The sequence below is a fragment of the Alligator mississippiensis genome, chromosome 3, assembly GCF_030867095.1.
Source record: "Alligator mississippiensis isolate rAllMis1 chromosome 3, rAllMis1, whole genome shotgun sequence".
Classification (NCBI taxonomy): Eukaryota; Metazoa; Chordata; order Crocodylia; family Alligatoridae; genus Alligator; species Alligator mississippiensis.
Window position 1 is genome coordinate 124,003,421 of NC_081826.1, and position 21,322 is coordinate 124,024,742.

Genomic DNA, 21,322 nt, shown 5'->3' on the forward strand with positions numbered 1-21,322 from the left:
TAAACCGTCTGAGTTTAGGAATCTGGCCAGATCCCATCTCTAACCCCCCCCCCCCTTGCTTCTCCTGCTGCAAAGTTTATTTTTAACCAACCACCACCACCCTTTGGAGGGGGCTGCGAGCAAGGGACATCTTGAACTTCCCCTAAACTAGAACCATTTCCCTTTCTTTTCCCCCTCTCCCGCCCCCAAACCCTTTTTTTTTCTTTTTTTTGGAGAGGGGGGAGAGGCAGCTGGATTTACAAACAAACCAACCAAAAAGGAAAGCCCCGAGTTGGGATGAAGAAGCCTCTTTTGCAGGTAGAAGGAAACAAACAAAAAAAGTTTCTTTTTCTTTGCAAAGCTGGTCCCATCTCCCTCTCGCTAACTTTCTGCCTTGTTTCCTTGTTTCTCCGGCGGATCCAAGCATCCATGTGTGCCTTTCATTTGCACTTGGATACCTTTCTCTGCCCTTTCTTTCTTGCTCTCCCCTCCCTCCACCCTGGGGAGGGAGTTAGGGACCTTCTGCATGGTACTTATCCTTTTTCTTCCCCGGCTGTCTCGTGGGGGTGGGGGCAGAGTTTGTGGCCTCTTTATTTTAAGCAGGGCAAGTTTGGGAAGAAAGGAGAGAGGGGGAGTTGCGGGGGGAGGAAGAGGACTTAGCTTTGCTTTTCTCTTTCCTGCACTGCCATTGTGCTGTGTCACAGGCACATCTGTGTGTGTGCGTGTGTGCGCGCGTGTCACAGGCACATCTGTTTGTCACAGGCACATTGTGTGTGTGTGCGCGCGTGCGTGGCACAGGCATATCTGTGTGTGTGTGTTTTGGGGGGGGTGAGAGAGAGAACTGTATAAGTTTGCCTTTCTCTTTCTTCTGCCCTGCCATTGTGCTGTCACAGGCGTGTGTTGGGGGGGCAGGACTTGTAGGTTTATCTTCCCTCTTTCTTCTGCCCTGCCATTGTGCTGTGTCACAGGCACATCTCCGTGTGAGTGTGTGCGCGATGTGGGGCCCGGGGGACAGGCGCACGCAGGCACGGTCCCGAGCTGCAGGCAGCATCCGAGGAGGAAGCGGCCGGGATCCGCGCGACGAGGCCGGTACCCCGGGGAATCCCTCTGTCTCGCTGGACCAGGCTCCGGCGCTGCCTCCCTCCCTCCCCGGCTCCTGTCCGTCCTGCCTCAGCCGCCCAGCGAGTGGGGCGGGGGTCTGGGTGGCGGTGAAGTTTCCCCATCTCTGTCGGAAGGACTTTTTTTTTTTTCTTTTGCAAAACAAAGTTTCTCTCCCTCCTCCTCCTCCTCCTCCCCTCCCTTTCTCCCCCTACCCCATGTTGATGTGGACTAGTCAAGACTCGTCTCTTAGGAAACTGCGACCTTAATCGTTGCTAAGAAGCAGGGGAGGGCTTTTTTCCCCCCCCCCCCGTCTGGATCAGCATATTTTTCTCTCTCGATGGCTAAGTGGGGGGTTGCATCGAGGATGCAGTTCCTCCTCCTCCTCCTCCTTTGGGCTGGGTGGTTAATCATACACGAACCTGATATCCCTTCCTCTTCCCCCCCCCCCTTTTTTTTTTCAAGGTAACAAATAATGAGTCTGCAAAGTCTCAGGGCTTGGAACCAGCCCAGGGTTTTCATCGGTGGACTTGCTAGACTTTTTTTTAGCAGGAGAGGGAAGCAGCCGTGCTGGCCGTCCCTGCTCCACTTGAGCTTGCTAGTTGTGCAACAGTGTTCCCGAGGAGGAAAGGGAAAAAGCAAAAAAAACCCCCCCAAAAAACAACCCCCCAAAACTCTCATCTTGTTGTTGGGCAGAGTCGGGTAGCTGCCGAGAGGAGAGCAGTTGGAAGATGCTTAACTTTTGCAAGAGGGGAGGGCAGGGTGGTGGATTGAACTTTGGCATGTAGTTGATAAGTTTTTCCTCTGGCTCTCTCTCGCCCTCCTCTCCTCTTTTTTTTTTTTCTTCTTTTTTTAACCTCTTAGTTCCATTATCTTTCTTGAGTGCTCTGCCCTCCATCCTTGGGTTATAAAAGAGGAGGAGAGCATTTCTCCTTGCTCAGCACATTTGTCCTCCCCTGCTCCTTACTGGTTAGAAGATAGGACGCAAGCTCAGATCCGGATGAGCAGTTCACATTCCATTACGAAATTCAACACGGCTTCAGAGCCAGCAGCAGCCTTAGCAGCAGCACCAGAGCTTGCTCACATACATACTCCACAACTATGCGCTTCCCTTTCTCTTGTGGGGAGAAGGAGAATATTCCCTCTGTCCCCCAAAAAAGGTACAAGACGAGCTTGGTTTTTGGTGGGGAGGTTCTTAGCCCCGTGTATTTATTCTTCCTGCTGGTAAGATAGTTTAGGTTGGATTTGAATCGTTCAGGAATATGGATGGAAAAAGGTTTTTGCTTCTGGGGTGGGTGATAACGGAAAGGAGCCAAGAGATGCTTTCGCCCTGCAAAAGAAGTCTCTTGAAGTGATTTCTGGAAATAACACCTGATTTAGATCTTTTACCATTGTTTTGTATGTTTTTTTAGATAAGATCAAGGAAGGGTTATATATTTCTATTATTACACTAGTCAAGTGTCTAGTTTAATGTGATATAGAGAATAATCTTAACTCTTAAGGGTTCCCCCCATCCTTACAATTCAAACTTCAGATTCAATTAGTCTTTCTTTTTTTAATGAGAAAATTGCTTTTTAACAACTTTAGCAGAAGTTGTCACAGATGCAGTTTACCCAGCCATCTCTGAAGTTTATGATTAAAACCTATCAGAAGGTTGAAATTCTTTGTTAAGACCAACTGTTTTGAAGCACACAAAGTTAGATACCACAGTTCCCCTTTTCCATGCGTTTTTGTGTGTGTGCAAGGGGGATGCAGTCAGTGACTCATGGTCAGGCCAGCCATGTTTGTTTTAGGTTTTAATTTTCCCTTTGAAGACTTAGTGGTATATTCTTCTCTTGGTGTGTCTGCATAATGCCTATTAGCATTAACTGGAGTTACGTACATCCAGGGGAGAATAGAGCCTTTTGTGTGTTAGCAACCCAGAAGCAGCATGAACCCATCATCCAATCAATCAGGATAACACTCCTTTTTCAATATTCACGGGTGGACACACCTAACATTCTTCCTACAATGCAGATAGTCTGACTTTTTTTTTTTTTTTTTTTACTTCATGCTGAGTATGCATTCATATTTAGGATTTGGCTGGTATCTTGTAGTTTAAAGAAAATTGATATATAGGTGAAGTTTTGTAAACCCCCCCTTAAAATTAATTTGCATTGGAATCATTAGACTATTCTGATCTCACCTGTTTATCAATTGATACTGCAGGTTATTTTTAACCATTTTCAGTACCCTTTAATTACTAGTCGCCCCACACTTCTTTTTTTTTCGTAGACTTTTTTTTATTCTTGCAAAATGTGCCTCTTGTGGTTTTGGTATTAAAGCAGACTGTAACACATGCAGATTCTAAAACCTGCCCTCTCCAGCCAAGTTATCTCTTTCTCCAAGGGTATGAAGTTTCATTTGTTAGCAGATTTTAGTGTAGTTGAGCGTCTCAGTCTGACTCAGATGGTACAGGTGGTACATCCATTCTTAACTGTTTACATCATTCAGTGACCTTTTGATCATATGTTCTTTATTTTGGAAGTGAGGGTCAGTCTCTGGAGTTTCAGAATTGGGGAAAGGTGAACGTTTGCATTGGGTGTTGATTGTCCCTTGCAGTGAAATCCTTTTAATATCTTCTGGCAAACGGAACATGCACACTTTCCACAGTGCTTTTGGTTTTACCTTAAGGATTTCATCACTTCTTTGGGTTAATAGCATAGAGTGTTCACAACTGCACCCTTTTTCAGGTGGTTCAAGCTTCCTCTTAAATAGAAACAAAGCTTGGTCTGTCTTCGGTTGAAAGTCTTCTGAAATAATAACTGATCTTGTACTTGCATTATATAGATTAAAATATATAGACAAATCCCTTTGGTTATATTCATTATCCCTTGTAAAAGTAGGTGGTGCTTAGAAGGTCATAGGATAAGTGTTGCTAAGCAGCTAAACAGAAGGATGCTAAAATTAACCCAAGTGTATTTGTAAAGGATTCACTTTTTAAAGTTTTAGATACTTTTTAAAAATTTACTTAGTCACTATTTTTAGGTGTAAAAATAATATATTTTAGAGAAAATGTTTAGGTACATGAGTAAAATTACTCACCTTAGTAACCCGTTGGGTCTTCGGAGACATCTCCTTCGTAGGAGTTAATTTACTCATGTGCCTAAACATTTGCATGTTTGGGCCCCTGAAGTGCGCCCTTTACAGATGTCCTTGAAGTTATCTGTTGTCTATTGCTCCATGAGCATCTGGTATATGTTGGATAGCAGCCTGTTTGGACAAACTGGAAGAAATAAAAGCTGCAAAGATTCTACAGCCATAGGCAGAAACCAAATAGATCTTGTTGGTTCAATAAAGTTGTACATCCTGTTAGGCACAGAAAATCCTTTATAAACTTGTTCATGGCTGATGATCACTTACTCTGCACCTGTATTTGATGTATAGATTTAAAAAATATGAAGTCACGTAAAGTTTTTGTTTAGATGTTGGTAAAATTCTTAATGAAAAGACCGAGGTAGGTTTGTTACTGGGCAGTATACAGACTAATTCGTGGTATACTGGCTGAGCAGTATTAAGACAGTAAAGCTCTTCTAACTGATGCTCATTCATCTCTTTTAGCGAGCAGAGCTTAAAATAGTGCTCCTGCTGAAAATAGTGAGGATGCCTGTCTTTAACACTTGTTACTTTCGCTACTTTTCTGAATTCAAACAAAATAGTTTGTCGTTTGCATTATCATAAATGTCTGTACTTTATTTATTTTCCCAGCACAGCTTTCAGATGCACTTCATAGGAGCCATCTCAAGTTTAGAAAAGGGTCAGTGTCTGCTTTCACTGTACTCTTTTAATATAACTTTAATTATGGCTGTAGTGTTCATATACCCTATAACTTTGCCAGAGAAATGTCCTGGGAGATCACATATAGAATTTGGGGGTGGAGGAGGAGGCATATTCTCTGGAAAGGAAACAATGGGAATAGTCAGTTTCTTATTGTTGGCTGGGAGATCTGATCTGTTAGGTTGATGCTGGAAATTAAAACGGACTCCTTTGAGAGCTGTAAGGTGTATCTTTCCCATTTCTTATGTCTTAAGTCATTGTAGCTACTGGCTTAATACTTTGTGAATAAGAGAATTAAGATGTTATGGGTGAAAATATAGTTTAGGTTGAATAGAACTTGTATTTGCCCATCTTTCACTGTTGATGATGTATGGAATGGGAAAAATAGAAAACTACACAGCTTTGCCCAGTCAGGTTTTGTTTTTAGCATTTAATTACAAAAGAAAATAGGTGGGGTGAGCTGGGGTGGAAAGTGCTGTACTTTGGGTGGGATACAGTGGAATAGGAGCTGATGAAGATTTAACTTTTGTTCTTCCCTGGTGTGAAAACTTTGTGGTACACCCTTGATGCAAACCCAGCGCTAAGATTTTCCCACCTCAAGGGATCCTTCAGCCTCACCCTGGCCAGCTATTTGTTTTGTGTATCAGCACTCCAGGCATCCTGACTTAAGAGGGTGCAACACTGAAGGCAGAATTAGCTGAACGAAAGCATCCCATCTCTGGAGAATTATTATTTTTTGTTGTTTTATTGTGTTCTCACAGATAGCTAACTCATTTAGAGGTCATATAAGTATTGCTTTACTGGGAACTAAAAAGGCAGACCTTCACAAAATGCTCCTGGGTTTGGGATCTTGTATCAATAGGAATGGTTTGCAAAGAAACTAGTTTGAAAGAAGGAAAGAATTGTGCAGCAGATTTCTGCTTCAGGGTAAACCAGCGTACAGGTGGCACAACTCCTTTTGTAGCTGTAGGAGTTAAACTGGAATTATCCTGATGTAACAGCAGGGCAGAATCTGGACCTCTGTTTCCTCTAGCAACATGGAGGCATTCCGGTGTATCTTGTTTTTAATGGTATTTCAGCTTTCAAGTTGGCCAGCCTACCAGTCAATGAGGGTAGTTGCCTCTGAATAGGTGCTTTAGACAAAAGAAGTAGGTGACGGGTGGAGACTGTTTATTCAGTGTGATTCAAACAAGCAATGCTCAAGAGAACTTGAAAGCCTCTGTAAAGTCCTAGAGACAGAGCAGCTGAATAACTTACCAGGGATTCACCTGGGGACAGACTTCCATTGGGGTGGTTGGTACAAACTGAGTGGAGAAAAGCTGTCAAAATCCATTCCTCCCCCCCCCCATTGTTAGATCCCTCTACTACAATTAGTAGACAAAGGGGCTGTCCTTGATTTTATTTTTACTGACTTCTTGATGTTTGCATAGCATGAGTTTTGTGTGGAGGAGCACTGAGTTCAGAGCTTACATGTCACTGCTTAGTGTAATGTCTTTGATAGTCAAGCATTTCTTAGCTAACAGTAGTGGATTGCATATGGTGTCTTTTCATCACATTGGTGTGAGGGAGATGTGAAACTCCAGTAGCACTTTTGTTTTGCATGACCTCTGTCAATCAGACTGAGTTATTTCTACATTTTTGTTAAAGGTTTTGGGATATAATTTGTAGAATATTAAGTGACTTAGAAGTTTATGTTCCCTTCACTTTGAAAATGGATCTGTTAAGTTACTGAGCAGGGCTGGACACAGGTATAGATGAACCAGGCGGCCACCCGGGGCCCGAACAGAAAGGAAACCTGAAAATTAAACAATATGCAACAAAATATCATTATCTCTGGTGGGGGGGCAACACTAAAAGTTTGCCCAGGGCTTCCAGGAGTCTTGGTATGGCACTATTCCTGAGGCACTTTGACATTTTTGCTTTTGGTGGTCTAATCCTTTTCTTATGCTGAGTATGAGTGACTTGCTAACGTTATGTGAAACAGAATTGTGTTATATTGCTATAACTGAATATTTGATATGTCCTATATATGCCCAGTTTTGTAAACTGTTATCTGCTTTTTTCCAGATACTTTCACAAATGTTTTTGCTGCAGCTTGTTCTAAAACAAAAATCAGTTTTCACGGATGGCTGCAAATGGATAGACACCATAATTTATTTTCTAAAAATGGAAGATGAGAAAACTTTGACAGCCATTTTTAATGGCAGTTCATTTAGCCATTTGATTTTATTTTGCTTTTTAAAGATGAAAGGAAGCAAAGTATTACATCCTCAAAAATGTAGATGCCCTTCATTGTTTATCAGTGTATAGCTTGTTTCAGCATCTCTTTGTATTGTGTGTGTGTGAGGTAGGTTGGTGTGTACAAATTTGAGATTTTTATATTATACAGCAGTGCACGTCACTGCTGTGCATATGATTTGCTGTGTTGCGGCTGTAAACTTGCTCCATATGTACGTTGGCATTTCCATACTTATTTTTAAACTTCCTATATTATAGCTCAGCCAACTTGTTTTACATTAATGCTAGCAAACAAGGGCTCTTTCCTTTATTTTCTCTGAAGGCCTCAGCCAAACTAACTTTGAAAGTTGTCAGGTTTGAGTGGGGGGAGGAGCTAGAGATGTACTAAAATTGCTAGAAGGCGGGAGCGTGCGTGCATCTGTCTGCTCGTCTGTCTTTCCTTCTCTGCTCTTCAGTCTTAAGGAAGAATACTCCACTGGCAGTAAAGGAGTTATTATAAATTCCTAATTGCTTTTCATGTTTCGAAAACATGAGAAGCAGCCAAGATATTAATGGCCCTATACTATTCTGCATCCGTGTGTGCAACTCATTCTGATGTCACTTAAACGGTATGTCTGTCCAGGGCAGTACATAATTGTGTGTTTCTAATGTGGTTGCCATGTGCATGCTGTGCAGTTATAGCCCTCTCTAACCATGGAGTTACCTTGGGTTCTTGCTTGTTTTAGCAGTTGGTGTTGCAACTATTTCACTATAGTCCTTAAAACTGGTTTGTTTTAAGTGAAGATGCTAAAGTTCAGGAAAGGGGATTGAATATTATAGAAGTTAGAGGTAGAAAAGACTTAGATCATATTAGATGCTCAAATGCAATATTATTTCACCCTGTTTGAGTCTGTGAGAAAACATTAACTTGCCTACTTTTGTAGCATGCCACCAATTTAGCCTGAAGACTAAGTCACAAATAGCAGTGAGCAAGAGGTGGATCCATCCATCTTTTGTTTTTTAAGGACTTGAGCAGGGTGGAACAGAATAACACTAAAGGAACTAAGTCCCTTTAGGCACCTAATACAGGGGCTAGCAACCTTTTGCAAGGTGTGGGGTCAGAATGACCTGACTCTGGTCCGTTGAGGGCCAGGTGGCTTTGGCAGTACATCAGGGTCTTTCACTGTGCCCATGCTGGGGTTAGGTAGCTGGGAGCAGCACTCACTTTGCTGCTGCTTCTTCCAGCCTAGCATTCTGCTCCTCCACTGCAGCCTCAGTTTCCAGCCTGTGGGGAGCTGTGCTGAGACTAGGTGTCTGCAAAGTGTGTCTAGGCTGCTGCTGCTGCATCTCACCACTCCTCCTTCCTCTTCTTTCCCCTCCTCTCCTCTCCCCTCCCACCCGCAGTGCAGGTACAGCTGCAAGCTGTTCAGCCCCAGCACAGCTGGGGAGGCCAGGGTGGGAGGCGTGGAAGAAGCAGCAGCAGTGCATACTCATTTGGCAGCTGCCTCACCCTGGCACAGCTCCCCCTAAGCTGGAAGCTGTGGCTATACCTCCATTGGGGAGTAGGGGCTGGGAGAAGTAGCAGTGGCATGGATGCAGCTCCTAGCTGCTTGGTGTCGGTGCAGGCACAGGCAAAGCCCCGTGCTGCAGTTGTATTGCCAAGACCACCCAGCCCCCTGCAAACATGGGTGCTGCCACAAGCAAAGTCCTTCAGCTCTGTAGGCCAGATTCAGCAACTCCACAAGCTTGAACTGGCCTGCAGGCCATATGTTGCAGACCCCTGACCTAATAGGTGGAATAGGATCCCCTCCTTGGGAATAGGAATAGATGGAATAGGATTTCCATTTGCACATGTGAGGTATACTTCTCACAGCTGAGAAACAAGTGAAATGAGGGGTAAGTACTACTTTTCTGTATAATTTTCCTTCTTTACTATTTGGAAACAAACTATTGCTCTTGATCAATAAAAAACTGATTTGTGTAACAGCTTCAGACAGGATTTGTTTTTTTCTTAGCGAGATGTGCCAAATAGATGTCAGTCAGTATATTTATGTGGCTTTCAAGTAAGACCTGGAACTGAGGTCTTTGATGGCTTCTGGAAAGTAATCCCATAGCAGTTTTCCCCATCTGCTAAGCTCCAGAAACACTGTTCTTACCTTGTTACGATTTAAGTAATCACATTGCACCAAGTGGTGGTTTATAATTGAGGGAAAACTCCAATTTAAATCATTGGAAACTTTGCTTCAGGACTGAAGATTTGGGCTCATTTTGTTACCTAATCTCCTAACTTCCCTTAGCCCTCATAGGAGAAGCTTTCCTTCCTCCCTTGCCTTTTTTTTTTTTTAAGCGAATAAATAAATAAATAAGCACAAACTGGATTGCAGCATGCAGAATAACTGCCATGTTCTCCCTAATTAGAGAATGACTTTCAGTGGCAGGTGAAGTGATCTGTATATCACAGTGAGCCTGGTAGCTCAGGAGGAAGTCACGCAGATTTTAAACTCTGTAGGAGGGAGCCAGTAGAACCTAAAATCTGTAGCCTCATTAACTACAAGTCAAGTAGTTTCCAAATTTCAGTTGCAGAGCTGTTAGAACTTGGGAGCTCTTTAAGCCTAGTAGATCTGTATTTTTCATGGTTCCTCTTTACCCTGAGCAACAAAGTCCTTTGGTGACTCATCTAAAATGCTCTAAAATCAGAACATGAAAGTTAATGTTCTCGCAGGACCATTAACTGGGCCATATTGAACATGTGTTGGGTTTCTGTTCTCATCTTGCTTTTACATGTTTAATGTATAACCAACAGCACATGGAGAGACACACCTGGTCTCATTGAAGTCCATGTCAAAATTCTTACTGATTTCAGTGGCCAGAATTTCACACCGGATGTACTGTGCAGTTGATTTTGACTTTTAAATGTTCAGAAGTCTGGAAACTAAATTCTGGATCGTTAACAGTGTGTTAACATAATCCACTTTTGCATGCATGTATATATAATTGGTCTCTAATGTCTCAGCATTACTCTAGGAGCTTCTTGGATAAAAGACTGTTCTCAAAGATTGCATCCTGCTTTTGGACTTATCCAATTAAAATTTTCTATGATTTCTATGGATTTGGGGTATGGTAACTCCATTAGGTTTTCTGCACTACATTTTTTCCCCTCCTACTTTGATCTGTTTGAAATGGCGATAGTGATGATTTCATTGGTTCACCTCCTCCCCCCAAACCTAAGATACTTTGATGGCTAGGGAGAATCCATTTGAGTGCTATTTTCTCTGTGCTGGCTCCCAAGCATTGTTTTGGGACAGTGCAACTTGCAGTTACCCCTAGAGTTCACTTCCAAACTCCAGAGGCTGCATTCACTTTTTGAATAAGCTCCTTGTGGCGAATGTTAAGGAGACAAGACGTCTGCTGGGCCCACTCTTGCTTGCAGCGAAAAACAAGAGACTTGCGTGGAGGATCCTCTTGAAGCATGACTCCGAGGGGCTTGTTTGTGCCCAGCTTTTTTAATTACAGTATTATATCACTTTTACTCGATGTACTGAAGGACTTGGAGTATGCAGGTCTTGAATCCACTGTTTGTATGCAAGTGAAATTGCCAGTGGACTGTTCAGTAGTCAGCACATATAGAATTACACAGTAAACTATACTCATGACAGTGGGTGGGCATATGGAATACCAAACACTTCTCAAGGAAGTGCTCACTGGTGCCTGACTTTTGATCTGGTTTAGTGGAAGTTGCTCCCTACCCTGCACTGCCTGATTCCTTTAACTCCATGTAAACATGTCCATGTCATTGTTTCCTTTTAAAAATACTCAGTAACGCATCTTTGGATAAAAAATACTGGTTCTGACTCGTTCATGTTAGAGGAAGATCTCCACTGTTGTGTACACATCACATGTTCAGTTCCAGTTTCCTGCAAGTGGTTTTAATGCAGCATCTCTAGGCAGGCAGAATATTCTGAATAGTCTGCGTGACCAGTTTGCATGTGTGGTATTTGTGGTCTTTAAGTTTTTTATTAATTACAATCCAGGTAACAGAAATGAGTTTACTATTTCAGTTTAATTTCCAGTATGCTGCAAAGATTATTCCACTATTGGAACTAAATGTTACCATGTCCTCTTCAACAGGGAAGTCAAAGATTTCACTGGGCAGTGGCCTAGATAACATCCCGTCCTTTTCTTGTCTAACACATCCCTTCTTCATCTGTGGACTAGTTACATACACCTGTTATGTCAGGACTCCTAGATTGTAGATATTTGGGGCAGGGATTGACATTCACTTACCCAGTTTGTAAAAAACAATTAACATGATGTAGAGTTAATATGCTGGGCACTCTCGCAGAATTGGTTAATAACATCAGTCCTCTTACCCTAGTGGGGTGCTTCTGCATTACGATTGATGCAAACTGATTGCACACCATTCTGGTGCTTTGTCTGTGTAAAAATTGTAGAAATGCATGCATAGGTTGCAGGGCTAGTAATTTGGAAGTTTGCATGAATGCTCTGTTCACACGTGAAGGAAAAGAAAGGCTGTTCCTGTTTCTATCTGGACGTTCTGGGTAATACATCTAACAGTTTAATAATCTGTAGGTTGGTTGGACATGGTTTATTTTGCAGTAAGTACCCTTGTAAATTCAGTGCTCATCTCAACTCGATTGCATCTCCTTATCCTATTTCTTTTGTTCTAGGCCCTGGTGCAAACATTGCAAGCGTTAAGAGTAGTGTGCTATTCCCTCAATAAGTTACATTGCCCATACAGAAACATACTAAAACTAATCACCTTTTCCAATAAAAAGAATATTTTCTTGAGTTAAGGTATAGTATAAGTTACTCAAATTTAAGATTATATGTATATGTACACACTGGGATGTATACCATTTGTCAGTTTTGGTTTGAACAAGCATGGAGAAACGGAATTTGCCAGGAATGGAGCAGAGAGGACTCTTTTAATCAAGTTGGTTACTTGGATTACATCAAACCAAATGAATACATGTGGGTCCATATACTGAACTGGTTGAATTTGAGCGCTCTGGGGTTCCTTTAAAAAGTGAAACCAGATCAATGCTAGTAGCAGTTCGATGCTGAAATAAGCTGATGTCAGATTTTTGTCCACAGTGCGTAGCAAGTAGAGGTCAAACACTTATACGGCTGGTGATACTATGACTTGTGAAGAATGCACGCAGCAGGTCTCTTTTCAAAACTTCTTTTGAAAAGCAGCGTGTGACAGCAGTGTGCCACATATAACAGAAATGCATCTTCCTTTGGCATCAGCAGATGGATGCATCCTATCAAATTGGACTGCTGAGCATGTTTAGTCATGTTGCTGTAATAAGCTCTGTGAACAGGAATGGGTTTTGCCCTGTTGCACTTTGTGAAGATTTGAATAAGTTTGACTGGTTGTTTTAGAAACTCTTATGATCTGCTCCTTTCTATTCTGTGCTGGGAAGAGAAAGGATGATGATAGTTGTGTGGATGTTTACATTTTTTTCCCCTTTACACTCTAGGGTTGTTTTAATGTATAGTAATTTTACCCTTTTAATTTTTTATTTTGTGGCAGTTTTAACAAGAAGCAGAATCTTTTAAAGGGAGAAACTGGATGTTTGGCTTTTCCTGACCGATACATGTGCTTAATGCATGAAGGATACTTCTGTATTTCCATCCCTGGGACTTTGAGCCCGTATAAACTGCATGTCAGGCCTGCCTGGTTCTTTTTCTGTTGTTACCATTTCTGGCATCTCCATTTACTTGGCCTCTCCTCCCCACCCCAGTTAGCTTGTGAACTACGTGAATATAAAATCTGCTTTGTGTATGTGTGTGTGTTGGTTACTTTTTTTCCTGTCAAACTTGTGGCAGAACCCAGGTCACTAGAAACAAGATGGCTTTTTTTTTTTTTAAAGCACTATTAATGAATGTTAAGGTTTTATTTTGCATGTGTGTTTTGAAAGGGTAGGATTATTCTTGCTTTTTTCCTCATGTTACTCCCCTGTCATGGAAACACTTACATGTAGGCATGACTTGAATAGGCCTATTCCCATGGATAAAGTTAAGCTACATGTGGATGGAGCTGAGAGGTGTTTCCAGGACCACGGTTTACATTTATCTTTCAAAAATGTATTGGAGAGATAAGCTGGAATCTGCAGCCCTTGCTAGTGCAGCTTAATGCTGCCATGCTGCAGTCAGTGAGACTGCTTAAATATTTATTCATTGAGCTTGATGGAGGGTGGCAGGACCATCTCCACAGGCCACAAATAGAGGCAGGTTTAATTAAGCACTGAATAAACCCTGCTATATACAAAAACTCAAATGCAGTGTCTGCAGCACCTGAAGATGTGTTCAACAGCTCACACCATTTTAATGGTGTGCATGACTTACCAGGATGCAAAAGGAAGGGATTGGACTTTCTTTCTGAGGAGGCCTCTTCCTGTCCTATCTTCCTGTGTTCCTATGTGTTATGCCTGGAAAGCAGATCTGGAAGGTATGTGCAAGAGAGGCTTAAATACCACTTTTTTGCTTCCTTTTCCCCTGATGTACCCCTTTGCTGGGTTGCTACTCCTTAGCTAAGGGTGCTGGCTGCAGATGGCTACCAAGAGTAAAAAATGCAGCTGAAGCTTAGTTTCATAGTTGGTAGGGTCGAAAGGGACCTGAGCAGATCATCAAGTCCGACCCCCTGCTATGGCAGGAAAGAGTAGTGGGGTTGAATGACCCTGGCAAGGTGTTCATCTAGCCCCCTCTTAAATTCCCCCAGGGTAGGAGCCAGCACCACCTCGCTTGGAAGTTGGTTCCAGATCCTAGCCACCCTGACTGTGAAGTAGCGCCTCCTGATGTCTAGTCTGAATCTACCCTCTGCCAGCTTGTGACCGTTATTTCTAGTCACTCCTTGTTTGGGTCCAAAGAAGTCATGTCCGTACCCTTTCTCTTTTAAGTCGCACCCTCTCCCCTCTGCAGTTCTGGTAGCGGAGAGAGGGAAAAGGGGCTTTGGAGCCTCTGTATTACTCAGATTTCCCTTCCTGCCCTGGATAATTCAGCTTTGTGGGCAAAGTATGATAGTGGTGCATTGCAAACCATCTGTCTGAGACAGTGCATTTCTTTTGTCATATAGCTAACTAAAATTTGCCTGCTTTAATAGGATGGGAATGCTGGATCTTCTTGGAAGGTGATTTCTCCTAAGGGTGACCTGTATCTTAGTTGTCTGGAAAGAAAATAAACGTCGTCTAAATTTTGACAGCCAAATCTTGGGGTGAACTTTCTGATTGCATCTGACCTGGGACTGGGAATGAAAGCTACCTTTCTGCTTCAGTTTCTGTGGTAAGGCTGCCAGTGGCCACCTCACCATGCCCTCCAGACATGGGGGAAGGAGGAGAGACTTGGAAGGAATATCACCAGTAAGAAGTCTGAGAAACTTGGCTCTTAGCCATAAACAGGAGCAGCAACAGCTGCCTCTGCAGTCCCCTGGAGCCTCACTTATGTCGGCATAGCCAGCACTTAAACTGTTCAGAAGGGGGAGAGAGGATTGGGTGGGAGCTTTAGAAAGAAAACTGTGAGAAGAGTTGGAAGTTGCTTTTTAGAGATCAGGGGTTAGGAATGAGAAGGGGGTAAAAGCCTCAGGTGATTGGGTAAGAGTTACAGGAAATGAGCGGGTGGGGTGTACAGTGTATGTTCATTGCAAAACGGATGTAGAACTGTGAGGGATGGCTAGGAAAATTAGAGAAGCTGTTGGACACGTGTGTTACAGTTCCATTCTTTTCCCCACCTCTGCTGATGGGTTTGTTTTTTTTTCAGCTATGCCCCTAAAGATTTTTCGGTGGGTCTGCAAAATATCTTGCAAACTTTTGGGTGCTAAGTAAAAGAACAGCGGGCTCCTGCTGTACTTTGAGAGCACATATGCATCTAAGCCACCTCTTACTCTGTGTATCCTTCTTCCTTGTCCCTGCTTTTGCTTGTACTGTATTTTACTCTTTGATCAAGGATGGGATAGAATTCAGTTGAGCACACAGTTGCTTGCATCCTGTTTTGGAAGGTGGGGGGGAGGTCCATGTGTTCCCATTATATCAGGAAGAGGATAGTTCAAGGTGCTGTGAAGCAGATGTGGCAAAACATTTTACCTTCTGAGGTTGCTGTTTCAAATCCATGGTTCAGGTCAGTTCCATAGGAATGAAAGTCATTGTTGCCTGATCAGTGTTTGTAACTTGTGTGACTTGCAGTCCATAGCATAAAATCATACCACCAAAGCTGATACCAAAGCAAATAGGGATGAATCACCCTCTCAAGCCTGGGAGTCTTTCTCCTAGTCCAAGATCTGAGGCATATTGGCAGGGGAGGCTGCTACACTGCTGCCCCTGTGGTCTTTAGGTTTTTACCACCACTTGTCAAAAAGAAACTAACTAACTACACTACTGCCACCATGGTGCTCAGTAAAATAACAGCATATCAGATTGCTGTGGGTCATATGACAAAGACCAAAGATGTTCTTTGGGTTATTGACATGGCCTTCCATAATGCTGCTGCTTTTTGTTACAACTAAGCTTGACTTTGCAAATAGGATTAGTACTTTGTATGTCTATCACGAGCTCTTTAAGGACTTAATTAAAAATAATAAATGTCAATGCAATGTCAGACAGCCTCATGGGGTTCAGTAAGTATTATCCCCATTTTCACCATCAGGAAGGTGGCATAGAGGGGCTGTTGTTACTGATGGTCATGTACCAAGAAAGCAAAAGAGGCACAAAAAGAATTCAGCTCTAAATTCCAGTTCCTTCATTTTAACTATTAATTTATGTTTCCTGTCTAGGCAAATGAACCCATATGAGAACCCTAGGTTCCTAGACCACTGTCAGTTAAGGGGTGAATTGCAAGTATGAGCAACCCAGTGAAATACAGACAGTGCTAATATATTGAATTTTAATCACTGGCTAATGCAGGGTGGAACACCTGTAGGTTATTTGCATTGGAAACATGCTCCCCCTCGCCTTTCTCCCCCAGTTTGCATGAGTGGAGACTGGTTGCTACCAGTGGTCTCTTTTCACCTCTCTCAAAAGCTTGAGTAAATGAAAAGACTTCTACAAGCAGAATTCTTATACACTAATGAGGGAAGTTGGTTTCTGAATTTACGTACTTGTAGATCAGTGTTTTTCAGCCAGTCGTCTGCAGACCGCTCACAGTCCACAGGCTATGTCTAAGGGGTCCGTAAAAGATGATTGTTCAGTCAATAGCATGTAAATATCTACACTTAGAATTCAGAGGGGTCCGCATCTCCATTCAAAATTTCCAAAGGGGTCCCCATTCAAAATTTTGTAGGGGTCTGCAAATGAAAAAAAGGTTGAAAGCCACTGTTTTAGAGGAACGTCTTGCTGCTAGTTCCCCTTGATGTTCAAATCTAGGGACACTGAGCATGCATCATGTGACAGGCAAAATGCACAAGACAAATCAGGCAAAATGCACAAGACACGATTAATAGAGTGCCATTGTAGTGCTGAAATCTGAAAAAAGATATAGAAGTGTGACTGATTGATGGAGAAGAGAATGAAGGAATCTAGAGTTTACCTTGGCAGATTTAAAATACAACTTTCCTTGTATCTGTTTGGGATCTGATACATACTGAAATTATGCTTCTCACTCCACCTTGCATGAAGACAAGTCTATTACCAGCCATCAAGAAAAACAGAGGACTGCAGCTGTTCTGTCGCGCTCTCTCGTCTTTTTTGACATGGTTTCCCAATGTGGGTTGGTTTAAAAGTAGGAGGAGTTATTATGATACATAACATCAAAATATTGATAATTGATTAAGACCTAAGAACGGCTTCTTTCAGTGAGACCCCTTCCCTCTCTCCTGAGATGTATTGCTGATTTCAAAGAATAGTATTTCTGCACTTGATATTTTCTTTTCTGCAGATGGTAACTTGGAGGCTCCCTGAGGCAATCACATCAGTGAATGAAACTTGGCCAGTTTACAGGCATTTGTCCTTTCCAGCAGTGGAGTTTCCTTATTAACACTGCCCAAATCTTTGTGATAGTAGCCACAAAAGTTGGAAAACTTGCCTCAGATGATGATTTCTTGAGTGTTTGTAGATTACGGTAGTCTAGGATTTTCCATTTCAGTTTGGTGCTAAATTTTGGAGAGCAAGCTTCTTGCAACAGAAAGTTTATTGCTATAATGTGTTTCTATTTCTGTCCCCTTAGGTTTCCAATCTCCTGAGCCATTTATACGTGGCATGTTTGAAATCTCCCATTGTCTCTGTTCTGTGACAGAATTGGCACACTTTAGGATTTGATGTAAATAATATATTAAGTTTACAATGTCTTTCAAATAATTTTGCTTTGCAGTAATATCCATAATGACATCACTTATTTATCTTGACCTCTTTCCCCTTATAGGATTGCAGTCTGCTGTACAATTATGTAGATATAGTGGTACTGAAATGCAGCCTCTGGTATGAAAGGTGAAAGGAGAGGTGTTGATTTGGTCACCATAATTCCTTCCCTTATGCAAAATACTATGTACATTTTAATATTAATTATGGACCAGAAAGGATCCTTGTCTTTTAAAGTTTTATTGCATGTACTGTATATAGCACATGCTACTTGGTTTGGTTTGAATTGATGGAAAGGTTTAATTCAGTGATTCTCAATCAGGGCACTGGGGCATCCTTGGGTTGGTATATAGACCTTTGAAGGGTGCTGTGAGGTATAAGGAGATAATCCAGGTGGAAAGTGATTTAAGAGCAGGCTTGCCCCTGCCTGGTCATTCCCCTATCTCCCTGTTTGGCCTCTCGGCAATGAGGTTAGCTCTGTAATAAATAAGTTAGTTTTTGAAATTGAGGGCCACTCAATTTGCAAAGTTGTAGTGGGGTGCCTTGAGTCTAAAAAGGTTGAAAACCATTGATTTAGTTAGTCCTTCTAAAACTTGAAATTTAGCTGCAAATGATGCAAATTGTATCAGCTCCCTTGACTAAAGAAAGATTGACTGGGTGTCCGTAAATAGAGCACACACCAACTGCTGAAGCTTCCTTAGCCTGATGAAGGGTTTTTGAACCCGAAAGCTTGCTTAATAACTATTCTCCAACCATTTGGGTTGGTCTAATAAAAGATATCAAATTCACCCAAGGAACCTTGTCTGCCTATGTTTTTAAAACAGAATTCTACTATTTTATTAACTTGAAGGCAGACTGGCTCTGTGCTTGTGCATACAGTAGGACACACATTTTGCTTTAATCAGCATCCCTTTCCTAACTACATTTATTCTGAAGATGTTTAACTTAACCAGATGTTTGCATGTTTGTCCAGCAGCTGTAACCCAACAGGCATACCAGCTTGCACAACTCCCAGAAGCCAGCACAGAGCATACAGGCTGTATGACAGCTCCCAGGCAGCCAGCATACGGCCTGAACGCTAGATATATTTACAGAGGAACCATAGCAGAAGGAAGATTATTCCTTCTATCTACTCCTGAAGACTCCAGAGTCTCTTCTCTTAAGGTTAAGTTAGTGTATCAGCTCCAGTAGTTTTTCTGTCTTTGTGGGGTGGACTGTAGCATTTTCATAGTGATTAATTCCAATTGCTTGTTCCCACACAAGGGTGAGTGTGCATATGTGCATTGTCATTGGGACTACGACACCCAGGGACAAGATGCTTTGATACAGACCATCTGTATTCTGGCCTCCAGTGCCATTGAAGTTGGTTGCAACTTTCTGTTGCTTGACTTCTTCCAGTAATAGACCATTCATGTTGGTAGCATCCTGAAAGGTAGGCAGGCAGAGTCATAGATTTACTTCTCTACCTGCCTCTCTACTTTGAAGCAAGCTGATGTATTCTTTCTAACCTGATGTTTAACACACATTTTTTCCACCACTCCACAGCAAGTTCTCTGCAGGGTGTGTGCCCGCAAACAGTGTTGATGGAGTGAGTCAGAAGCTGTACAGTCACTGGTACAGGAGGGAAAATCTGAACAGGTATCTGTGGCTGAAAAATGTATTCCTTATTATGTTTTGGGGTTGCCTTTTTCTTAACTATCTTGGATATTTAGATTTCCCCCCCCCCTTGTTATAACCTTTTGTTCTCTGACTTTAGTAACCGAGAAGTTCATAATGATGAAGCAGTGATCTCGCAGTTGCTTTTTTGGCAAACAGTATGACTGTGTGAGTAAGGCTAAGAGACTTGGTGGCTAAAGTAGCTTCCTCCACATGTACGTTCAGCACTCAGCAGGTACAAATAATCTCTTTGATGCTAGCATGTGGAGTGCAGAAGTTTTAGTTATTTAAAATATCATTTGATGTAGTCTTTTTCATGTTACATCTATGTGATCATCTTCTCTGACTCTGTATTTAAGTCCTGTTAACATAAGAAAGAACTTTTTGTTTTGCCATAAAAGGTTATGGCCAAAGTTTTGTCTTGCTTGCTTGTATCAGGAAATTTTGGAGTTACCCTTTGTTAAGTAGTGTGGATACTTCAGTGTAACCAAGTGGTTCTGAGTAACCAAGAACAGAGCTTGGTTCTCTAAAACCTGTGTAAAACAAGGGAGATGGCTTATCTACTAAAAATAAATTAAAGTAGATCTATTTGCGCAATTAGTTTCCACCTACGGTCATTTTTATCACTGTGATTAAAAACTGAGTAATGATAACTATAGAAATAAAGTTATTCTTTTGGAAATGGGATGAATGAAGTATTTTAGCACAGATTATTAATAAAATGTGGAATATGAAAACTCTTGAGGCTTGTTCATTGTTGACATAAGCTATCTGAAAATATTAGATTTCCAAAGTTATCTTATAACTACTTTGGGTGGCAGAGTGCAAAACCAGACAGCACATAATAATAAAGTCTAAACCACCATGGTAAAAAAGCATCTCCTTTCTGTCTAGATAGCGCAGCTGCCTTTCTCAAGGCAGTGAGCAGTTTTGTGCAGCACAGCTGCACTGCTTAAGCACAAAGGAGAGACCTGGACCTAAACTTTTCTGTGGATTTTTACTAAACTTTCATCTCTGTTCTATTATTTGAAGCTTGTTTTTTTGTCTTAGCATAGACTGTGTTTTGTTTAGGCCCGTGTTTTGTTTAGGTCCATGTTACTTCTGGGTTAGCCATGCTAAGTGTCAAGAATTGTAAGCAGTAGTTTTTTCCTTCTTTCCACCCCCCACTTATGTTGAAAAGTAGGCAGTCTTTTTCAAGGTGAGCAAACATACACAGTTCCTTAAAACAATTCAGCACCAGGAAACCTGAATTTGCATTCCTGAACATCATGTTATAAACACAAAAATTGCTCACACAGATGGTGCTAAGCATTATGTCTTTCAGTTACTGGTTTGTTTGGATTTCTAAAGCTTTTTTTTCTCCAATTTTGCCCAAAGCTATTAATAAGGACTATAGCATTATGTCTGACACTTTCTTAATAAGCTAAATTGATCACTTGTGTTTTCCTTTTACATCCGAGCTGTTGCCCTTTGTGCAGAACAGAGCAGTCCCCCCCTTCTCTTCTCAAATTAAATTTCATTTATATCAAATGCTCACACAAATATTTTCCAAGTGTAACTGGAGACAGTATCTTTATAGGCTGGAGGAAATGTCTGAGAATCAGACAACCTGGGATCTGTTGCTGTTTTCAGCTTAGAGTGTATGTAGCCTTGGGCAAACTACATTAAGTTTGTGTCTGAGGTTTGGTTTTGTTCCAGTATGATTCTGTCAGTTTTTAAAGGAGTGATTAAAAAAAATACACATAATATATACACATTATACAAGACACATACACGCGCATGTGTGTGTGTGTGTGTGTATGCATATGTCTATGTCTGCATCTGTGTCTGTGTGTGTGTCTTTGTAAAACCTATAGCATAGATGCAATTTTATTGCTATTGTTTATATACTTTAGTACATGAGAATAAGCCAGAGAGGTGCAAGCACTTTTGTCCCAGCAATATTGCATCTATATTATGGACACTGTACTGTTGACTGAACAGATATAGTTAGAAGCCTACAACTTTTGAGAGTAGACAAAGACCTGAGTTTCCCCATCTGTAAAATAAAGGAAGACCTTTTTAAAGCAGTTTGAAATCTTTAGGGGAAAGGTACTTCACACTCACTGAGTTGTTTGTAATAGTGATTTTTTTGTGTGTGTATGGTTTCAAAGCATTTTCTATTTGATGAGAGACTGGCATTAAAAGAACTTGGAAATCAGTTCTTGGAAAAGGACAAACTAACCTTGGCACCTGGAGCCTGGCTATTG

At 41.7% G+C, this 21,322-nt stretch overlaps 1 protein-coding gene across 4 annotated transcripts in view; it reads left to right on the forward strand.

Annotated features, from left to right (window-relative positions):
* RREB1 (ras responsive element binding protein 1) overlaps window positions 1–21,322 on the forward strand; it is a 144,165-nt gene that overhangs the window by 829 nt on the left and 122,014 nt on the right. The window contains exon 1 of one of the 4 annotated variants that reach the window (XM_014606967.3): window positions 154–297. The exons of 1 other annotated variant lie outside the window; for it this stretch is intronic. Coding sequence is in view for 2 of the 3 variants with exons in the window: in XM_019490460.2 (XP_019346005.1) it covers window positions 2,078–2,237 (160 nt within the window). In the remaining variant the exon portion in view is untranslated. Of the gene's footprint in view, window positions 1–153; window positions 298–2,062; window positions 2,238–8,984; window positions 9,007–21,322 lie in introns of those variants that run through there. 2 more of the 4 variants (XM_019490460.2, XM_019490462.2) reach the window with 2 other exon arrangements.